At 53.3% G+C, this 15,823-nt stretch overlaps 1 protein-coding gene across 1 annotated transcript in view; it reads right to left on the bottom strand.

Moving 5' to 3' along the window:
• The window catches only part of LOC102425173 (docosahexaenoic acid omega-hydroxylase CYP4F3-like), a 19,142-nt gene extending 7,197 nt beyond the window's left edge, over positions 1–11,945 (bottom strand). The window contains exons 1-10 of the mRNA XM_023763307.1: positions 11,903–11,945; positions 11,342–11,573; positions 7,374–7,518; positions 6,213–6,266; positions 5,993–6,120; positions 4,903–5,024; positions 3,888–4,158; positions 2,914–2,980; positions 2,604–2,733; positions 57–190 (exon numbers count right to left, since the gene is read on the bottom strand). Coding sequence (XP_023619075.1) covers positions 57–190; positions 2,604–2,733; positions 2,914–2,980; positions 3,888–4,158; positions 4,903–5,024; positions 5,993–6,120; positions 6,213–6,266; positions 7,374–7,518; positions 11,342–11,539 — 1,249 coding nt within the window. The 5' untranslated portion in view covers positions 11,540–11,573; positions 11,903–11,945. The remainder of the gene's footprint in view (positions 1–56; positions 191–2,603; positions 2,734–2,913; positions 2,981–3,887; positions 4,159–4,902; positions 5,025–5,992; positions 6,121–6,212; positions 6,267–7,373; positions 7,519–11,341; positions 11,574–11,902) is intronic.
• Positions 11,946–15,823: the final 3,878 nt, after the last annotated feature.

Here is a 15,823-nt window from a genome sequence, read left to right as displayed (position 1 = left end):
CTTCCCCCAGGTGGCTCCTCCCCCCAGGTGGCTCCTCCCCCCGTCACGGCCAGCACCTTTGGGGATGACCCGACCATCCGGGAGCGTGATGTCCTGGGTGCAGCAGCGGGAGATGACGGTGACCGGGGGGTGCAGGCGCAGGCTCTCCTTGATGCACATGGTCAGGAAGGGCAGCTGGGCCAGGTCGTCCCTAAGGACCCACACGGTTACCCACCCACAGCAGAACCAGACCCCTCCCAGCTCCATGAGCTCTCTCTGTGTGAGATAATCAGTTCCAGGTGGACCGAATAGCTCCAGACTCATTAGGTTGTGCACATTAAATGGGTACAGCTTTTTGTATGTCGATCACACTTCCATAAAGTGGTTTAAAATTCAAAGAAGAGAAAACCAGTGTCACAAAAGTACTAGAGAAAATGTTAGAGGTTTTTCTGAGCAACACAACACAAGAACGCCAACCATAACAAGGTTTACAAATTTGCCTTAAAAATATATTCTTTAGCCCTGACCGGTTTGGCTCAGTGGATAGAGCATCGGCCTATGGACTCAAGGGTTCCAGGTTCGATTCTGGTCAAGGGCATGTACCTTGGTTGCGGGCACATCCCCAGTAGGGAGTGTGCAGGAGGCAGCTGATCGATATTTCTCTCCCATAGATGTTTCTGTCTCTCTATCCCTCTCTGTAAAAAATCAATAAAATGTATTTTAAAATATATATATTCTTTATGGCAAGAGAGCAAAATCAACAGGCAAATGAGTAAGAAAGAAAAAAACACAGAGATCCAATATGTTACTTATCACGGTGCTAGAGAGAGTAGCTAATGCAGTTAGGCAAGGGTATAAAAGGAGAGTAATATAACTTGAATGTGGGAGGGAAATGTGCCATTTTGGGCAGATAGTGATTTCATAATTAGAAAACACAAGAGAATCCACTGGAAAATGATAAATATTGAAGATCCAGTAAAGAGCTAAACTATTTTTCTTTAATCCCCTTCTTTTTGTGTGATGAATTAAATTTTCAATAGCTGATATAGTTAACGGGTTCACAATTGGAAAACTATAAAACACTACCCCTGAAAGGACACACAGGAAATTACTCGTGGAAGTTACTCGTAGGGTGAGGATTAAGAAGAATGTTTATTTATTTTTTAAAATATATTTTTATTGACTTCAGAGAGGAAGGGAGAGAGAGAGATAGAAACATGATGAGAGAGAATCATTGATTGGCTGCCTCCTGCACGCCCCCTACTGGGGATCGAGCCTGCAACCCCGGCATGCCCTTGACCCAAATCGAACCTGGGACCCTTCAGTCCTCAGGCCAAGGCTCTATCCACTGAGCCAAACCAGCTAGAGCTGAAGTTCATTTTTATTATAAACTCTTTTGTACTCTTTTCTCTTTAAGTGCGTGAATCTGTTTGGAGTCTCGGTTGAAAAAGCATGAACATGTTTCTTCACCTACAGGACTGCTGTGCTGAGCAAAGGCTTGGAGTAGAGACCGTTACCTCCCATATGCCTGTCCAGCCTCAAACCTCCTCACCACCTCCAGCCCCTGTCCTGGCGAAGGCCCAGAACCTCCTCCCTGGCCCCAGGCGCCGGCTGGTCCTCTCCAGTGTCTCCCACACTAGCCCTAGAGAGATCCCTCTGGTACCCAGATCTGCCCTGCCCTCCTCCTGCACAAACACTTCCTGTGGCTCCTCATTGTCCTTGGGTTAAAATGGAAGCCATTAACATTGCTTAAAAGCCAACCACATCTCTCTCTCTTCTTGTCTCCCTCCCTCTCTTCCTTCCACCTTCCTTCTCCTTTCCCTCCCCTTCCTTCCCTCTTCACCCTCCCTCTCCCTCTGCCCTTCTCCCCGACTCCCTCGCTTTGCCAGGACTGTCTCTTTTCACCTAACTGGGCCAGGTCAGTAGATACATGCAAACATCTACTGATCAGCATTCAGGGTCACAGCGGACACACTCTTTCCGCCCTCAGCCTGGCCCATCCTACTGTCAACTCCGGGCCCTGAGCTGGGACTGTTCCCGCCCAGGCTGGGAGCTCCCAGAAGGCAAAGGCTGGCTGGGTCCTTCCTGGGCCCCCAGGACGCAGAAGGGGGCCGGGGAGAATTGGAGATGGCACCGAGGTGGAGATGGGGGGCAGTGTGGCAGTGTCTGTTGAAGAGGGACTGGATGGGGGAGATTCAGGTGTAACTGGGCAAGAGTTGAGTGGCTTTGTGCCTAGGGGTCCCCTGTGAATCCTGGACTAAACAATATGGAAGGAATTAGGAGGCAAGAGATAAGTAAATATTCAGGTCCTGAAGATACTTGAAAAAAAAAAAAGTGATATCAGAGAGGAAAGGAAGGGAGTGAAGGAGAAGATAACTTGCTGAAATTCCCTCACACATTGTCCCTAATTTTCTCAGCAGCCCTGATCTTTCTGTCCCCAAAGCCTGTAAGCTTTGTCCTGCTATCCAGGCTGGTTCCAGACCCTGCCTTTGAACTCTGCTTCCATTCCCACTAAATGGGAGGACGCAATGACAGAATCAACCAAAAGATCTTCCCTCTTCCCCACTTTGGGGGCAGAGCCAATGAGAGGGGCTCAGGAAGAGGCCAGGAGGACCTGCACTCACCATTCAATCTCTTGAGGCTCACGGTCCCCCAGGAGTTGTTGCACCTCCTGCCGGCAGCGCTCCTGGTATTCTGGGTGCCTTGCGAGGTTGTACAGGACCCAGGAGAGGCCGCTGGCTGTGGTGTCATGGCCTGGGAGGCAGTCAGACAGGCTTGGGTCTCTGGCACCAGAAGGTGGGCTGTGCCCTTATGTGAAGGCCCTCGGGGAGGACGGGGAGGAGTGGGAGGGATGAGGTGGTCCAGGGCCCCTTGCCGAGCCCCTGAGGTAGACAGACCCCTACCCCCTCTGTGCTCCCACACTGGGGCCCTCACCCTCAAACATGAAGGTGTCCGCTTCAGCTCGGATGTCCTCATCTGACAATTCCTTCCCATCTTCATCCTGGAGAGAAAGCAAGACTCCCCAGATCACAGCAGCTCTGCCGGGCCGGCCCCTGAGGCAACCTCTGAAGTGCCATCATCCATTCAGAAACCTAAGCCCACACTGCACTCCTGACCTCCCTTTCTCACCAGCACCAAGAGGCCTTGACCCACCGGCCTCCTCCTTGGCCTCATTGCCTCCTGGTGATGAGGGCTTTCTGATTTAAAAAAAGATACTGGCAAGCTGGGTTACAGATGATTGAATTGCCTTGGAAATTAGAAAGTGAGCATTGCTCCAGAGCCAGTGGCTCGCACTCTAGGAAGGTCAATCCAGAGGCTCTATCTTCCTTGGAGATGAGGAATGGGTTATAAATCTATACAACCTGTAGACTTTGCCTTCTCAAAGGATTTGTTTATGCTCCGAAACCATAATAACCTCCTCCTCCTTCTTCTTCCTCCTCCCCTCTCTCTCCTCCTCCTCCCCCCACCTACTGAAGAAAGGGCCGATGTGTCAGCTGTCCCATGTAAGTTCTAAGATTCAAAAGGCACAGGACCTCTCCTGTGATGCAAGCACATGGTAAACATATCATGTAGCCCTGAGAAGAATGTGGGAGTGGGGAACCAGGGCTATAGTTCTAACCTGGCTCCTATTACTGCTATGAGTAATAGTATATATATTCATGGTAGACTAACTTATTAAGTTGGAAGTAGAATAAAACCTCAGGCCCTTCACAGTTTCAAACTTAGGGATCCCCTACAGGCTACACTGCACACAGTCACCGCTAAAACTCATCCCTGACTATCCCCCCCTTCCTCAAGCACCCTCCATGGCTCCCCTGTGCCCTCTGCATCAAATCCAAGCTCTTCAATTGGACATTTGAAATCTAGGTCCATTCTTCCTTTGCAATTCAGATGCCACAGAAGCCCACCTTGGTCAGCAGGAGCACATCGATGAAGTCCAAAGTCTTGGTCCTAGCCTTGGCCTTCAGGAAGTCCTCGACACCCTGGTCAGGGAGGGTGCGGCGCCGCTCCTGGATGACGGCGTCTGTGAAGTCATGCACCAGGCGGCAGGCCCGGCGGAAGCGCTGTCCATCGGGGGTGAGGTAGTACAGGAAGTCTATGTACAGGAAGAGCTGATGGTGCCGTTTTGTCACCAGGGCACTGAGCTCCAAGATGGCGGCAATATATTCGCTGGGCCTCCTGCAGGATGAGGCAGGGAGGGAAGCAACAACTTAGTTCACTTAAAGCCTGAGGTGGTCCTCCCACCAGAAGCCAGGAGCTACCTCTGAGAAGCCAGGAACAGATGGCTCTGCAGATACGTGGTGGGGATGATCCAGAAACATGACTCTCCCTGAGCGGCCTCCATGCCCCAGGCACCCAGAGCACAGCTGAGACATCATGCTTCTCTCCTCTCTCTCCTCCCCAGTGTCTGCCCTTCCCCTTCCCCTTCCCTAGACTTTCCACACAGCTCAGACTTCATCCTCTCCTCATTGGCCAATGGGCCCAGCCCCCTCCCCAGTCTCCTTGCATCCAAGTCAACACCATCCAATCGGTCTTCTCTAGAGTGAGATGTCCAAGCTTCGTTTGGGTCACAACACTCAGCTGCTCAAACACCTTCCCTGGCTCCCTGGACGCCTCAGGATAAAGATCATACCCCACTTCGTGGCTTATTAACGGCCCAAAGATCTCACCCCTGCTGAGCCCCCTCACTTCACTTCTCCTCACTGTTTCACACACGCTGCCCATTCCAGCCTCCTGGCCTTTAGCAAACGGTTCTACCTACCTGAAGGGATCACTCTTGCTCATGCCCCTTCCTTGTCCTTCAATGTCCAGCCCTGGCCCATCTCCTCCAGGAAGGCCCTTATGATTGCCCTGGTCAGTACCCCCTCCATCTACTCCCTTGGGCCCATGGCTCATGCTCCCAGGCTCTGGGAAGAGACTCACTCCTGGCACTTGCTGTCAAAACTGAAGACACATTTTTGCAGACTGTCCAGGGTCATGAGGCTGATGTGCTCAAACATGTCCAGACGGGTGCTGCCCTCTGAGGCCAGGCGCTTCCACTTGGCCTGGACAGAGAAGGGCATAGAGCTGGGGCTTCCCTGAGCCCTTCCCCAACCCAACCACCTGGATGGAGTCCCCGGACCCTGCCTCTTGGTCCTCTGCCCCAGGCACCCATCCCCAGGGAGGACCAGGCTTGAGTGGGAGTATACGCTATTACTCTTAGGACAGGAAGAGCCCCTGGCTGAGAGGCAGGAGACCTGGGTCCAAGGTTCACACTCTTCACAATGTGATTTTTCAACAACCACCATTAGGAGTTGGAACCTATTGCACCGCCATGTAATTCTGTGCTGGCCTTTTGACTTGCGTTGGCCAATAGACTGTGGTGAGAATGAGGAGGTGTTGATCCTAATCCAGGATCTCAAGAGGGATCGCAGCCTCCTCTCAATCTCTTGGAGCCCTGCCTCTGCCATGTGAACAGCCTGAGGAGCCCAGGAAGGAGCGAGAGAGAATCCCATGAAACGAAGTCTAGTTGTCTCAGCTGAGAGCTTCCTAGGTCAGCATGCAGCCAGTCCAGGCCCAATCTCAGGAGCCCAGAACAGCAGAGCTGCCCCACAGCTGATCACAGGTACATGAGTGACCGCAGCCACATCCAGAAGACCCCCCTCCAATGGACTCACAGACTGGCTGCCAATAATCACCCTTATTGTTTTGAAGTGGTTTGTTACTCAACCATAGTTAGTGCGCAATAGTCATCATTACCCTCATCATGTCTCAGAGACCAAGGCCTCTGTGGGGGAAGCACAGAAACTAATGCCTCTGAACACCTGCCATGTATCAGGGACCTGACTCCATTATGTCATCTTCCCACACTACGGAATTATTCCAATTTCACAGCTGAGGAAACTGAGGCTCAGAGAGGGAGAGCAATGGCCCAAAATCTACCCAGAAGAGTCAGCATTCCAGTCAAGATGCCGCTGAGCCCCCAGAACCCCCGAGGCTCCACTGAGACCCTCACTGAGTTCAAGAGACTCACGTGCATGATATTCACGCTGTCGTTGAAAATCTTCATGTAGGGCTTCAGGATGTTGAAGTGGAAGGCGGGAGTCAGCAGGCGGCGGTGGTGGCTCCACTTGTCACCAGCACTCAGCAGAAGCCCATCCCCTAGTAGAGGCAGCCACGGGAGTGGGCAAGGTAGGTCCTTCCCCTGGTCCCCCAAGGGGTGTCCCCAACCTGCTTCTCCCTCAGTGACTCACCCAGCCAGGGCTTCAGAGAGCTGTAGAAGATCATGTCCTTGGGGGCCACGGCAGCTGACATGAATGAGGACCATCAGGACCGTGGAGGGGGGAGGAGAGGGACTTTTGATGTCGGGGGAGGGGGTGGTGGGGGTGGGGGCTCCCAGCCAGGGGTCTGCATTCCCCCTCCAAACCCAGCATAGCAGGTATGGGGCAAGGGCAGAGGAAACAGCAAGGAGTGGGGAGGTGCGGGGGGACCAGGCCAGGCGGCAACACAGAGCAGAGCAAAGGCAGAGCGCAAAGACACACTCCTACATGCTTAGACACATCTCAACATGGCACAACATGCTTTAGCATGCCTTGACATGGCTCCTACATGGTCCAACATGCTCTACACACCCAAGCACAGCACAACACTCTACAAAATGCCTTTACATGGACCTCAGACACCCCTTCTTCCCCAGCACTCTCTGATATCTGCTGGGACATCTGACATGTCCCCAACACATTTTAACATGTCCCAACATGGCTCAAACATGCATGACACACCCTGGCCCAGTCAACATATTCTGACATGGAAGCAAAGACAATCTGACATGGCTTCAGTGTGTCCCACAGACAGCCCCAGATAGTAGTTAAACATGGTCCCACTAATGTCCCAGATGTGACCCAAGTGTGACCAGGCGTACCCTAGGACCTGCCTTAACAAGACTCACATAAGGTCTCAGACATTTCTTAGAGGGACCCTGGGTCTCAGACACCAGACAGATGCAGAACATGGCCCAGACATGATCGGCAGCAAAACCAGACCATCTCAAATGGCATCTCAGACAGGCACCACCAGACAGTCCCCAACATGCCTCCAAGGCACTGGCCAAGCTGAGCCCCAGACATGACTGAGGCCAACTCCATTGGAGCCCAGGTATACACATGTATCAGCTGCAACTAGGACACAAGTGGAAACATACATGTGACCAGGGATGGCCATTCAAAAGATGTCACTCAGGCACAGCCCAGGTGTGAGCAGACATGACTAGAGGTGGGGCAGGTGGGGGCCCAAGCGAGACAGAGGCAGTGGCATCTCCGCCACAGCCCCTCCTGTCTGCACCTGGGTCACCTGCCCAGCTGGAGGCAGCACAGAGACCTCAGCGATGAGCAAGCTGTGGTCGGAGGGGTGTCTACCTGGAGCAAAGAGCACAGGTTTGACGTAGGCGGGATGGAAGATGCGAACGACCGCATACGAGGGCCCCACCCACCAGCAGCACACACCCCCATAGGTGCTCGCCAGGCCCTGTTCGTACAGGAGGCCTTCCTCTGAGCTCCGGATCTGGAGAGAAACAAAGAGGACCCAACTCACACTATAAAGGTGGCCAAGAGAAGAACCTTATCCAGCAGGTCATCCTCCCCCTGGGCTCCCTCCCCTTACCCTCAATACTCAACAATCAGCGTCTTTTCTCATTTGGATCCCAAGCTCCACATTCACTGACTTCTCTTCTGTCCCATTTTCTAGATAAGGAAACTGAGGCTCTGGACAGCAGTCACGTGTCCGTGGTCTCCCAGACAGTCGGTGGGATGCCTGAGACCTGAGCCCAGGTCTGTCTGAATCCAGCACCTGAGTTCTGAGCTAGTGAACTTCTTTGAACTCCCAAAACAATAATGACTCCGAGAACCCTATGCCTGCCGAGACTGCGCAATGAGGGTGGCAGTGACTGGATGAGGAGCTGGGCCAGGCCAGGCAGATTCAAGTGAATCCGGCCACTTTTCCTGGAACTGGTGGGAATAAGCTCGCTTTTCCATGGGGCTTGAGCTTCTGGGATTCATCTTTACCAGCATGAGAGTGAAGGGGTCACAGAGGAAAACAGAACTCAAAAATGAAGACAGGTTCCTGAGGACATTCTTTGACACCTGGATCCAGCTGTGCCTGAAGGCAACCTTCGTGGACTGGACAGCCCATGGAATCCCTCTCTTTGCTTGACCACACACTGGTGGTTTTCCACCACTCAGAACTGCAAGAGACCTCAGCAGTCGGTGAGAACCAGAGTCACCAGAATGTTGGTGTCAGAGACAAGCTCTCTGTCAAATGCTGCCTTTTTCCCGGCTCGGCCTCATCTGTCTGTGGATGAGAAAGCAGAAAGCCAAGGACAAGGCCCAGGCGGGGGCAGGCTCTCCTTGGGGAGACTCCTGGATGAGCTGCAGGTGGGGTAGAAGGAGCCGACCCACCAGAGGCAACATCACAGAAATAGGAAGTCCTCATTGCTCTGGGCCTTGAGGGAGGGGAGCAGGGGCAGGTCTGGGCTGCGGGCCTGGGATGCTGGCAATGCCCCCTGCATTCCTCTACCCTCTGCTTTAAACACTTTCTCCTCATTGTTCCAGACCCGGTTCCAGCCACTCCTCCTCCAGGAGGCCTCCCAGCCTCCTCCAGGAGAGACCCTGCTTCTCTTCTGGGCGGCCACAGCCTGCCTCTGGCCAATTCCGACCACACCAGGTCAGGGATCCCTCCGTCCTGATTCGTCTCCCTCAAGACTGGGAGCTCCTCCTCCAGACAGAACCTTGGATTAAAGCCTCTTGGGCCCGCAGTGGGTGCCCAGGACACTGGGTCAGAAGCAGACGGCATGCAGTGGTTCTCAACCTTCTGGCCCTTTAAATACAGTTCCTCATGTTGTGACCCAACAATAAATTATTTTCGTTGCTACTTCATAACTGTAATGTTGCTACTGTTATGAATCGTAATGTAAATATCTGATATGAAGGATGGCCTTAGGCGACCCCTGTTAAAGGGTCGTTCCACCGACAAAGGGGTCGCGACCCACAGGTGAGAACCCCTGCATTAGAGGGAGGAGGTGGTGAGATGCATGTTTGAATACATGAAAGAAAAAAAAAGAGGAAGATGCTAAGAGAGAAGAGGGGAAGAGGGCCAGGTCCTGCAGGGGCCGCTCAGAAGCTAGGCAGGGAGGGGCAAGAAGCCCCAGATGTGCCAGGGCACCCACCACCACAAGCTCTGTGTGGGTACCTGAGGCGTTGGTGAGAGCCCGGACCATGTCAGGGTGGCACAGAGTGACGAGGGGGTGGATGGGACCCAGCCAGGTCCTAAATCCCTGGGGGTAGGTGGCCACCAGCTGAGTTACGTCCCTCATGCCCTGCTCTGTGGGGGTGACCTGAAAGCAAGGCAGGGTTGTCACACCCCAAAGGAGCCACAGCAGGTCCCCCCTGCAGCCTCTGCAATGGAGAGTGTGTCTGGATTTTGCCTGGATGGAGATAATCTGCTTCCTCCTGCTCCTTCCCCCAAGAACGTGGGTTCTGGAGGCCTCCCCAGGCCGTCAGGGTGCCCCCCAGGCACAGGGAGAGGACATGTTCTCTGCCACCAGATTCCGAGGGACAGAGCTCTCTGCTCATCAATCAGGAGGGTGTTTCCCACCGATGAGCCCCTTCTGCTGGCCAGGCTCTGTGTATAGTGCGTCCTGCCTATCTATCATCTATCTATCTATCTATCTATCTATCTATCCATCTATCTATCTATCATCTATTTATCTATCTATTATCTATCTATCTATCTATCTATCTACCTATCTATCTACCTAAATCTATTTATCTATCTATCATCTATCTATCTATCTATCTATCTATCATCTATCTATCTACCTATATCTATCTATCTATTTATCTATCTATCTATCTATCATCTATCTATCTATCTATCCATCTATCTATCTTTAATCTAACATAGTGCATCAAGTCTGTCAGTCTGTGCGTCTACCTATCTACCTATCTAATAGTGGATTCTGTCTGTCTGTCTATCATCTATTATCTACCTACCTATCATAGTTCGTCCTGTCTATCTCTCTCTCTTCAACCGATGGACATGCCCACCAATCATGCTATTTACAAACGAAGAAAGGGACGACACATCCCCACTAAGGGGAAGGAGGGCAGGTCACCTCTTGGTGAGGCCTCCTCTTCTGTCCCTCAGGATGCCCCATCCAAGCCTGACAAATACCCCAGGTGCCCCAGGCAGGTGAACGTACATTGTTTTCACCCTAGTGACCTGGCCCCTGATGCCAAGGACCCAGAGGGCAGGATTCGTGATGAGGTTGGTCCATAAGGGAGAGTGACTCAGCTGAGGTCGCACAGCAAGAGGGGCTGGAGGAGAGAAGGTGACAAGGCCAGCGCCCATGGCTGCGCTGCAGAGGGGGAGCTGGAACGGCTGGAACTTCCATTCCAAGACCCAGAACCTCAGGCAGCCTTCATGCTGAGCTTGGGAATGTCCTCTTGTGAACTTGGCCATAGTGAGCAGAGAAATCACAGGATGTCCTTCCCCAAGCTGTAGTTCTCATTCCAGGCAGGAAAGGAAAGCTGTACTCATCCCTCGGCTGGTCCCGGGAAGGGAGGAGCTGGCCTTGACTGAGGGAGGTGATGGCAAATTCACCACTTAGGGACTCAAACATGATTAAGTGCCTGATGTGCGCCAGCCCCGGGGCTGTGAGCTGCAGATAGAGTATCTGCTCCCCAGAGCTACCATGAAGTTGGAGACCCAGATTATAAGCAATTAGACAATTAACTGTATAATTAAAATGAAGCAGGACCAAGTGGAAGGTCAAAGTTTGGGGTGTGGCAGGAGTTGAAGAAGGCTTCCAAAAAGAGAAATGAGTGGCCAACTTTAGCCAGGTTGTGCAACAGGCTCCTTGAGACATCTTAGGAGAGAAGAGTAAGGTAAGAGGACGGTATGCCAGGAAGTTGAGGGGACGGGGAGCTGTGCCCCTGTGGATGGGGGTGAGCAGACACACGGAAATGAGCCAGACAGGAGCAAACCCTGGACAGTGCCCCTGAGGTGGTCTGAAGGCTGGCTGTGGACACCGGGAGTCCTAGGGGACCCAGATCTGCGCAACCCACCCTGGGAGCCCCTCAGAGGTGCACTAATGTGGGGAAGGCAGACGGAAATGGACCCAGAGCAGCTGGGGAGAGGCCCAGGATGTGGGGAAGGCCTGGGATGGCAGAGTGGAGGAATGAGTGAGAAAAGAGGGGCTCCCCGTGACCCCCCTCACTTCACTTCTCTGCTGTCCTAGACCCTAGCCCAACCCCTGAGCCCCATTGCCAACCCCTTGGGGAGTCCGTCCACCCTAATACCCAAGACTCACTTTGCTGCCCACACTCACCAAGCCCAGGTGACCCCAAAACCAGTTCCGCTTTGGGGGCTGCGGGAAACATCGGAGGCGGCGAGATTTGTCATAGATGGTATAGATCCAGGCCAGGAAGCGGGCCAGGAGCCAGGAGGCTCCCAGCAGCAGCAGGAGTAGCCACGGGGAGGCTGCCAGCGGCCCCAGTCCCAGCCAGGACAGGCTCAGCTGCAGCATCCTGCAGGGCAGGCAGAGGGTGAGCTCCTGGGGCCTAGGACGGGGCGGTAAGGGGGAGCTCAGAGGCAGAGAGCAGCTTACCGAGGGAGAGGGTGTGTGCAATAGGGTCAGGGAGGGCCAGGTGAGTGCTGGGACAGGACAGGGAGGGCTCAGGGATGGGTGAATGGGGGCGCAGGAGGGAAGGGACACCCGGGGAAATACAGAGGAAGAGCCAGAGGGAGAGAGGGAGACACAGTTACATGACCCACTGTTATGCACCCAACTCCCAGGCCAGCTCCACTCCCTGGAGCCACCCCAGCCTTGAGCAACACCTCTCCCCACCCTGGACCAGGACCCTCAGCTCCCTGACCCCGAGACTGGCACCTTCTGTCTGGAGAAGCTGGTTCCACACAACCTGCTCTCCCTCCTCCTGGGAAGCCTTTGCCCCCGGTTTCTGACCTAGGGGAGGCCAGGCCGGGAGGGGCTGGGCTAAACCAACCAATCCCCAAACACCTGCTTACCTCCACCCCAATTGGCACTGGCCCAGATAGAGGGTGGGGGAGGAGGCCTACAGTGTTGTCACTATAGGCCTAGAACTAGCTCCGGGTCACACAGTGTGGACACTGGATCCTCAGGACTCAGCACCCCCCGGGGGGTCAAGGGTAGGTTGGGGGGTAGGCAAAGATGACTCTGGGCCCCCAAGTTTACTGCCTCCCCTACCCTCCCGAGACCAGGGCGTGGCGGGTAAAAGCTTGAACTTGACTGTTGAGTTGCCAGGTGAGCCTTGTCCCAAACCTCTGCCAAGCTGCTCTCTCCAAGCCTGTCGTGCACAGGTCCTCGGCCCAGAGCTTGTCGTGCACAGTTTATTGGCTCAGAGTCATGAAACTCAGAGGCAAAAGCCTCTGGCCTCCGGGCGCACAGCCTGACAGGAGTTACAGTCCTGCCTCCCAGCAGCCCGGGGCCTGGACTGAGACCCGCCTGCTGTGAAGAGAAACCAGCAAACAGCCTGGCTGGAAACTTCCCCATCAGATTCAGGGCAGGAAGGACCCAGAGGGGAGAGGGCACCAGGAGGCGAGAGGGGAAGTCTGAGGGGTCCTGGCAGGGCAGGGCAGACTGGGAGACGCTGAATGAGTGTAACCCTGCCCTCGCTCTGAATGATGGCTGAGCCGGCCCCTCTGGGATCAGTCTTCCACCTGGGATGGTGACTGAGGTCTTGAGGGGGAGACAGAGGAGGGTTACACAGGAAGGAGGGAAGGATCAGGAGCCCCAAAGGAGTTGGAGTGAAGGGAACGAGCTGACAGCTGGTACTTGTGCTGCTGTGTATCAGTACACCACGGACAGTAAACCCACTCTGCTCAAAAGACTGTATGTACGGTGTGCCTACTGTGTGTTGGGCATTCCACATAAAGCATGCCTACTGGGTGCTGGACACCTCAAAGATCGTTCCTACTCAGTGCCAGGTACTCTACATAAAGTGTGCCTACTATGTGCCAGGAGCTGCAGATAAAACACACCTACTGCATGCAGGGTACTCCACGTAAAGCATGCCTGCTGTGTGCCAGACATTCTACATAAAAAGTGCCTCCTGAGTACTCAACTTACTATATAAAGCATGCCTACTATGTGCTGGCTACTCATATAAAATGCTCCTTCTGTGCATCAGGTGCACCACATAAAGTAAACCTATTATGTGCTAAATGTCCTGCCTGCAAGGTGAGGCACCCCCCTCCCCTCAGCTGTCAGGGCCGAGCCCTGGGGGTCAGGCAGAGGGGCCCAGACCAAGGCCGGCAGCCACCGCCGGTATGTGAGAACATAAGCCACTGAATCTGTTTTAAGCCCTTGAGGTATATTAGCCTTTTGTTTTCTCGTTTTATGGATGAGGAAACTGAGGCTGAATTCCATTTGAGTGCCTTGCCCACAGTCACAGCTGGTGGGGCCAGACTGGGCGCCAGGCTTTACGTTGGCGGGTGCCCTGAACCAGTAAGCTGCGCCCCTCATGTCTGTAAGTGGGCATTTCATTTGTGCCCTGGCCAAGGTGGTGGGAATAATGAAAAGAGACTGTGTATGGAAGACACATAGGAGAGAGGAAGGGCTCAACAGATGCTAGTCATTGTTTTTGTTGTTGTTGTTGTTACTGTACTTGTGCAACCATCCAACAGCCTTGCGATATTACCCTCATGAGCCCATTTTTACAGAAAAGGAACCAGAGACTCAGAGAGGTGAAGCGCTTGCTCCAGCCTTACAGCAAATGAGGTCAAAACGACAGCAAAGCTTGGTACATAATAGGTGCTCATTAAACATCCCGGGAAGCAAGTGAGCTTTGCAACCACGAACTCTAAGACTTGGCTACTCAAAGTGTGGCCCTCAGGCCTCCGCCATCCGTATCACCTGAGAGCTCACAGGGAACGCAGAGGCTAGCGTTCTGGCCCAGAAATACTGCCTGAGAACTGAATCCCTACTGGGGCGTGGTGTGCACTCCGAGTTTTAAGACGTGGCGTTAAGGCCCCCAAGTCTGGGTTCTACAAGGGATACGGGGAAGGAGTGCCTTTACCTCTCTGATTCACAGGGGTTTTTTCAGTTATAAATTAGGGGGGAAATCTACACCCCCTGGGGCTTTCTAAGCAACCATCTGCTTATTGAACACCTTTTATGTGCTGGGCACTATTCTAGGCACAAGGGATATAGCAGTGAGCACGGCAGACATCGTACCTGGTGTCAAGGGGCTCACATCTCGTGGAGAGATGGGCGATGATCAAACAGATGATCAGGACATATCAGACAGGGGTCAGCGATGTGCCTGGAGGAGGGCTTCCACCTCAGGCCAGGGGTCAGGGTGAGCAGAGACCTGAATGAAGAGGGAGGGCCTCCAGGGGCAGGCCTGGAACGGGACACCCGGGCTCCACATAAAGGCAATTGGTTCCTGTCCCTTTGACACTGGGGCCGAGAGCACTAACCTATGAAACCACGCAATGGGCCCTCAGAAAGGCCAAGGAGGGCCGCAGAATCTGGGCCCAAATTGAAGCTGTAAGTGGGTGTTGAACTTTGAGGAGCCATGACCAAGAACTCAAACCCCAGCAGGGCTCCGCAGCCATCATGAGGGCAGCGTCTATAGGTCTGGGGCTCCCTGGATTCCTGGATCGGGTGATAGAAGGGGAAAGGATGCTCAGGTGGGGACTTTACTCTGAGCCTGACGAGGCTGGAGCATCCCCAGTGGTGAAGGTCTCAGATTCCAAATAACACAGGCCTCCTGGCTTCTGAAATGTCCCTCAGCCACTATGGAGGTAGGGGAGCCACACAGGGAAAGGGAGAGGCTGGTCCGTCTCCCAGAGCCAGACAGTGGGCAAGTGTGTGTCCGATCAGTGGTGGCAGGCCTTGTGTGAGTGACCAGCTTCAGGCACAGCCAGTCTCCCCTCTGAGCCTCAGTCTTCATATCTGCAAAATGGGCCTGGTTAATCCTCAACATTGCAAGCGCTCCATCAGACCCAGGCAGGAAGAGTAGTGATATATGAAAAAGTGATATATGAAAGCCCTAGCCAGTTTGGCTCAGAGGATAGAGCGTCAGCCCATGGACTGAAGGGTCCCAGGTTCTATTCCAATTAAGGGCACGTACCTCAGTTACCTCAGTTGCAGGCTCGACCCCTGGCCCTGGTGCCTGTGCAGGAAGCAACCAATCAATGTGTCTCTCTCACATAGATGTTTCTCTCCGTGTCTCTCCTCATCCCTTCCACTCTCTTAAAAAAAAAAAATCAATGGAAAAATATCCTTGGGTGAGGATTTACCCCCCCAAAAAAAGTTATATACAAAGGAAATATTTTTTTGTAATACATGAAAAGTTATATACAAAGGAAATAATTTTTTGTAATACATGGGTAGATGTATTACAGCATAGTGAGAAGCTAGGAAAAATTCCAAAGCAAGAGGAATAGGGAAACTGAGACAAGAAAATTAAGAAAATTAAACAAGGCCAAATAGTTTGGGGAGCTTGCCGCCAGCTTGTCAATAATAACAAGCCATCATCTCCGCAAAGCAAGGACACTTGGGAGCAAATGGGTAAACACCTCTCCTCACTAAAGATGCAGGAGGGGAGTGGGAATCTCAATGCCGCTTCTCTGACCAGAGGACACAAAGCAAAAATCACCCAGGAACTGCCAAGGCAGGTGCGGGGAGGGAAAGACGGGGGAGAATTAAAAGCCTGTCTCAGTAAACACAGAAGTCAGCTGTTAGGGGGACCCAGGGGGGGGGGGACAGTTTTATTTCTCTTCCTAAACTGTGAAGCCAGCAGTCTCCGGGCTCATCAAGATAAAA

This window comes from Myotis lucifugus, unplaced genomic scaffold (assembly GCF_000147115.1).
Source record: "Myotis lucifugus unplaced genomic scaffold, Myoluc2.0 scaffold_280, whole genome shotgun sequence".
Lineage (NCBI taxonomy): Eukaryota > Metazoa > Chordata > Mammalia > Chiroptera > Vespertilionidae > Myotis > Myotis lucifugus.
The sequence above is the reverse complement of the archived record's forward strand: the minus strand, read 5'-3'. Positions and strand labels throughout refer to the sequence as shown.